Source organism: Gastrolobium bilobum, unplaced genomic scaffold (assembly GCF_033153095.1).
Source record: "Gastrolobium bilobum isolate Gb01-03AN ecotype WA unplaced genomic scaffold, APGP_CSIRO_Gbil_v1 utg5369, whole genome shotgun sequence".
Lineage (NCBI taxonomy): Eukaryota > Viridiplantae > Streptophyta > Magnoliopsida > Fabales > Fabaceae > Gastrolobium > Gastrolobium bilobum.
Window position 1 is genome coordinate 119,774 of NW_026899621.1, and position 6,618 is coordinate 126,391.

The 6,618-nt window shown below is 34.6% G+C and overlaps 2 protein-coding genes across 2 annotated transcripts; one reads left to right on the top strand and one right to left on the bottom strand.

Annotated features, from left to right (window-relative positions):
* LOC133292051 (pterocarpan synthase 1-like) lies at nucleotides 1-861 on the top strand. Its single transcript, XM_061490430.1, has one exon. The coding sequence runs from the start codon at nucleotides 56-58 to the stop codon at nucleotides 641-643; it is 588 nt and encodes a 195-aa protein (XP_061346414.1). The 5' UTR covers nucleotides 1-55; the 3' UTR covers nucleotides 644-861.
* A 972-nt stretch (nucleotides 862-1,833) lies between these two features.
* On the bottom strand, nucleotides 1,834-2,724 carry LOC133292013 (uncharacterized mitochondrial protein AtMg00810-like). The gene has a single exon (XM_061490383.1). The coding sequence runs from the start codon at nucleotides 2,722-2,724 to the stop codon at nucleotides 1,834-1,836; it is 891 nt and encodes a 296-aa protein (XP_061346367.1).
* Between the last annotated feature and the right edge of the window lie 3,894 nt (nucleotides 2,725-6,618).

The window sequence follows — 6,618 nt, forward strand, 5'->3', positions numbered from 1 at the left end:
CGTTAATTAGTATTGGCTGCTATTAGCGCGCTGTCTTTGTTTGCTAACATCGACCATGGCCAAATCCAAAGCCCCAATTTCAACTTTCTTCATCTCTCTTAACCTTACTTTCCTCTTCTCTACCTTGGTGACCGCCACATACTATCAAAGTATATCACCAACAATGTTGGGTTTTAGTGAAGAGAAGTTAACCCGCCTTCACTTCTACTTCCACGACGTTGTGACGGGTCCAAAACGCAGCATGGTGATAGTAGCGGAGCCCAACGGCAAGGCCAAAAATTCACTGCCATTCGGAACGGTGGTGGCGATGGACGACCCATTAACGGCAGGGCCAGAACCTGACTCAAAATTGTTGGGAAAGGCACAAGGGATTTACACATCAATATCTCAAGAGGCCCAAGAGGACATGGGGTTGATGATGGTGATGACCTTTGCGTTTTCGGAAGGGGAATTTAATGGTAGCACACTCAGCGTGTTGGGAAGGAACATGATCCTGCGATACCCTGTGAGGGAGATGCCAATTGTCGGTGGAACAGGGGCTTTCCGATTTGCACGTGGCTATGCTCAGGGAAAGTTTTACTCCGTCGATTTCACCAAAGGGGATGCTATTGTCGAATACGACGTTTTCGTGTCCCATTATTGAGAGTTGAATTAATTACCATTGTTCTTTGGTTCCAACCATGATAGATACGTAGCAGCTTAGAACACCACTCAAAGTTGTGCTCTTTGTCCCTAGTTACTTTTAATTTCTTACTTTCTTAAATTTTTTCCTTTATGTGAAGACTCCAATCTTGAAATAATTGCAGGGCTCTATTCTTGAAAAGTAATGAATGTTCATGCTTTGATAGAGACCTTGAACCAGATAATACTACTCAATCTAAAGTTCGTTATCAGATAATTTTTTATAAAATCTTAAATTATCCGCTTCTGCTTATTTTTCTCAAATTGTTTATTGAATTATTTAATTTAGTCATTCTATGCTTTCCTTATCCCTAACAATTTGGTTTGCTTAAAATTGAAATATTTAACAATTTGCTATTTTTTTATTCTTGCTTATTATGACTTTTTTATCATTGTAGCCTTTAACTAATAAAAAATTATCATCTTGCCCTCATTTATAAACTATTTCAAAAATTTAATCTTCTCAACAAACATAACACCAATCTACTCTTATTTGACCGTTGACCACCCAACTACCCGGGTAGACCACCCGATTACCGGGATAGAAAATTATGTACCCGGGTACACACCCAATTACCCTGGTACACATCCGGTTACCCTGGTACATATCCTTATTTACATTGGTACACACTCAGTTACCCTGATACATATTCTTATTTACCCTAGTATGTCAAAAATTAAACACCAGAACAGCAATACAGTAACATTCATTCTCATTAATTCTCTTCCTCAAAGTGAGGTCTTTATATATACAAGAGTAGTTTCAATCAACCTGCTAATAAATAGGATAAAATAACAACTAATTTAATAATCTGAACTGATATTTACAAAATCATAACAGTCTAACAACAACCTAACAGTAATTTAAGTTACATATTTTAACACTCTCTCTTAAGTTGGTGCAAAAATATTAATCATGCCCAACTTGTCTATTGTTTCTTGAAACACTTTTGTGGATCCAGCCTTGGTTAGCACACCAGCAAGTTGATTTTGAGAATTGGTAAATGGAAAGTGGATTGTACCTTCATCTAGATTTTCTTTTATAAAGTGTCTGTCAACCTCAACATGCTGGATAGGATTGTGTGCAATATCTATGGCAGCCTTGTTGTCATAATGTAGATTCATAGGTTGGTTATGGAACAAACCCAAATCTTACAGAACTTTTTTTATCCAAAGCAATTCACAAACACCCTGTGCCATTCCTTTATATTCTGCTTCTGCACTAGATCTAGCAACCACCTTTTGTTTTTTACTCTTCCAAGTAACCAAGTTTCCTTCTACAAATGTAAAGTATCTTGAGGTTGACCGCCTAGTTGTTTTGTCCCTTGCCCAGTCTGAATCACAGTAACCTTCAATGGAGGATATATTGGTTTTTTTAAATAATAAACCCTTGCCAACTGTTCCCATTAAATACCTCAAAATTCGAAATACTGCTTCCATATAATCAATACTATGAGAATGCATAAATCTACTTACCACACTTACTGCATAAGCAATATCTGGTCGTGTGTGAGATAGATAGATCAGTCTCCTTACTAATCTTTGGTACCTCCCAATATCAGTAGCTATTTGGTCAGGATAAATACCTAGTGTGTGATTCATTTCCATAGGAGTTCCTGTTGGTTTGCAGTTCAGCATCCCTGTCTCTGTTAGCAAGTCCAGAGTGTATTTTCTCTGTGAAAGAGATATTCCTTGCTTTGATCTTGAGATTTCGATCCCCAGGAAATATTTTAGTTCTCCCAAGCTTTTCATTTCAAATTCGGTATTCAAGTAGTTTTCCAATTTCTCCATTTCTTCTAAATCATCTCCAGTGAGCACCATGTCGTCAACATATACTATCAGAGCAGTGATCTTTTCCTCTTTCCTCTTAATAAATAAAGTATGGTCAGCATTGCTTTGGCTGTACCCAAACTTTTTCATAGATGTTGAAAATCTTCCAAACCATGCTCTAGGTGATTGCTTAAGGCCATATAATGCCTTTTTTAGTCTGCATACTTTTGATTCATTTGCGGCTTCTATGTTGATTCCCGGTGGTATATCCATATACACTTCTTCCTCGAGATCCCCATTCAGAAATACATTCTTTACGTCAAACTATTTGAGAGGCCAATTTCTGTTTGCTGCAAGAGAAATAAGGATGCAAATAGTGTTCAACTTGGCTACAGGTGCAAAGGTGTCCTCATAGTCGATGTCATATTTTTGAGTGAACCCTTTAGCTACTAGTCGTGCCTTGTACTTGTCTATACTCCCATCAGCCTTTAGTTTTATTGTATATACCCACATACATCCAATGTTTCTTTTTCCTCTAGGTAGATGAACAAGCTCCCAGGTTGAATTTTTTTGTAAGGCTTCCATTTCAGTATTCATTGCATTTTTCCACTTTGGGTCTCCAAGTGCTTCCTGCACATTGTTAGGAATGCATACAGCAGATAACTGATTTACAAATAAAGCATATGAGTTAGATAACCTATGAGTGGATACATAATTGTTTATGGGGTACTTAGCCTTAGCCTGTAGGTCAGGTTCATACACTTTCCTAGGAATTCCTTTAGTTGGTCTTAGAGAGTATCTATTTGGAGGTTCTGTTTGAATGTTCAGAGGTGAGAGAGATGTAATTGATTCAGACATTACCTCAGTATTGGAAACATGCTGCTGTTCAGGATCATCTCTGGATGAAGATTCGGTTATTGGAGCTAGTTGTGGGTCTTCAGCTTGTGATTCTATTATTCGGTCTTCAGGGGCTGTATTGGTGCTTGCTGTATCCAGGTTAGGTGTACCTTCAAATGGATTTAAATTTGAGGGAGGAACAACTCTGAGAAGTACTTTTCCTCATATTTGAGAAGAGGAGGTCTCCCCCTAAGGAGAAGAATTGATTTCTCCCCCTGAAAAAAAGGTACCTGTTCATGAAAGGACACATCCAAGGTAACATGTAACTTACGCAAAATTGGATCAAAACATCGATATCCTTTCTGAGTTTCCGAATATCCTACAAACACACATTTTGCAGCACAAGGATCTAATTTGTGACGTAGGACTTTTGGTGTATGAACATAGGCACAACATCCGAAGACTCTAGGCTCTAGATTAGGAACATGAGGAATTAAGAAATGGGATTCAAGTGTTTGTTGAGGTGTTTGAAAATTCAGAGCACTAGATGGTGTTCTATTAATCATGTAGGCAGCAGAAACTAATGCCTCTCCCCAAAATCTCTTAGGAACATTCATGCCTAATAAGGAAGCTCTAACAACCTCTAACAAATGCCTATTTTTTTCTCTCAGCTAGGCCATTCTGTTGTGGTGTATACGTGCTAGATGTTTGATGTTTGATGCCATTTTCAACCAAGAAGGAATTAAAATTCTAACTGGTGTACTCAGTGCCATTGTCAGTTTGTAAAATTTGAATTTTAGACTGGTACTGAGTGAGAGTCATAGAGTGGAATCGTTTAATAGCATTCAAGGCTTCAGATTTGTGTTTTAAAAGAGTAACCCAAGTTAGTCTGGTACATTCGTCAATAAAAGTAACAAAGTAATGTGCTTGAGAGAGTGATGATTCCCTAGATGGGCCCCAAACATCTGAATGAATAACTTGAAAAGGAATAATACTTTTATTGAGACTGGGAAAATAGGGAACACGATGGCTTTTGGTCATTTCACATGTGTTACATTTAAAATCAGACTTATTGAAAGATGAAAAAAACTTGTGAAACAATTTTTCCAAATAAGTAAGGGAGGGATGTCCTAATCTATTATGCCATAACCAGATAGATTGAGCAGCTTTATCAACAGCAGTATTGGAAGACTGGATCGAAAGAGAAACGGATGTCTGAGTAGTCTCCAGGAAGTACAATTTACCACGCCTAACACTATAACCAATTTTCATCTGTGTTGAGATGTCCTGAAAAATACAGCAATCAGGGAAAAAAGAAACAGAACATTTCAAGGAGTCAGTGATTCTGGAAACAGATAACAGATTAAATTCCAAAGAAGGAACCACTAGAACAGAATCTAAAAAAATATTTGGAGTTAAAGAAATAGATCCTTGGCCAGTAATCAGGGAGGTATCACCATTTTCTGTGGAGATAAAGGTTTAAGTACAAGGTCCACAATTATGCAACTCATATCCTTATTTTCCAAGCCCAATCGTGAATCCAACTCAAATCCATCAATGAAGAAAACGTGGTTAAATGTGTTTGTAGTCTGTATGAAAAATTTGTCAAGAAAACATTCGCTTTAGCTAGAGCGAGTGTTAGTGAGGTATGCACACTGAGTCGCTCGTCTATAAGGCATAAAGACATCATTGCATATCCATAATTTTTTGTGAATAAGAGTGAAATTATGTATATATTTTAAAATTAATGTGAAGTAAGACAAAAATTTTATAAAAATTAAAAGCTTTAATATTAACTGGTTAAAATATAAAATATAATTTTTGAAATTTTCAAAATGATGGGATTAACACGACTTTTTTTTTTGTAATTTGGTTATCTGAGAAGGCCATTGAATTGTACATTCATATGTTTTACATGTTTTTTGTCTTTTGGTTCTACTAGGTTCCTATTATTACTTTACAGTTTATTGTTTGTCTTTTGAGTTGGATTCACGGTTGAGCTTGAAAAATAAGGATATGTATCATAGGAACTGAGTGTGTACCATGATAAATAATGATATGTACCAGGATAATCAGGTGTGTACCAGAGTAAATAAGGATATGTATCAGGGTAACCGGGTGTGTACCCGAGTAAATAATTTTCTACCCGGGTAACCGAGTGGTTTACCCGTGCTAATGGGTGGTCAATAATCAAACAGGGATAGATTGGTGTTATGTTTGTTGAGAATGTTAAATTTTTGAAATAATTTATAAACGAGAAAAAATGATAATTTTTTATTAGTTAAAGGCTAAAAAACTTGCTTAGTATTGTTGACAACATTTGACTTTATTTTTCTTTAACTCTTTAACTTGACAAAATATAATATATTATAAATGGAGAAGAATATGATAAAATAATGCTTACACCATCCATCGGCGGCACTTTACCATTGGAATATACTAAATAACTATTTTAAATTTTGGTCAGCTCTCAGTCGTTTTCTCTTGTGCACTATCATCCTTAATAAAAGTACAAAAAGAATTGCCCTATATTAAAAGGGAAAAACAAGTATTATATTATATGACAATTATTATATAATGCTATAGAGACTATTATTGTGGAATCCATTATTTTTAAAATAAAAAGAAAAAAATATATAACACAAGTATCTATGCATATGTAAAAAATTTAACTTTTATCATGAAACATGACAAATGCAAAACTCAAATTAAAAATAAAAAAATCTTATAAGGAAAACTCATTTAAGCATTGCCCGACATACACATTTCTTGCCCAATAAGACAAGTGATGATTGATGGAGCTTTGGATGTCTAGTATTAATATTTATTATAAATTTAATATTACGTAATTCCTAATATTTGGCATCCAACAATAATAGGATATTACTAATTATTATAACCAGTAAGTATCTCTATAATGTATTGATATTTTTAAGTTAAAATAAATACATAAATCAAAAGATAAAATATTTATAAAAAAATTAGATAGAATATATATTATAATGATAACAAAGTAACAACAATAAAAAAGAAGAGCTTTGAGCAAGAGCAAAATATATCAATCTTGTGCGAAAATTGAAGATATACGGAGTCATACAGTAAGTTTTGAAAATGGCAATAATATGGATGAGTTTTGAAGAGAAGAAAGAGTCAAGAGTAACAAAAGAAAAAAATCATGTGATTTTTATTAATAGTTTTATATTATATTTTCAAATATATCTTCTCATATAAAAGTCTATTGGGCTTTAAGTGTAGATAATGTACAGACCCCTTCTATCTATGTTAAAAAAAATTAAAATATTTAATTATTTGTTAATAAAATAGGACAGA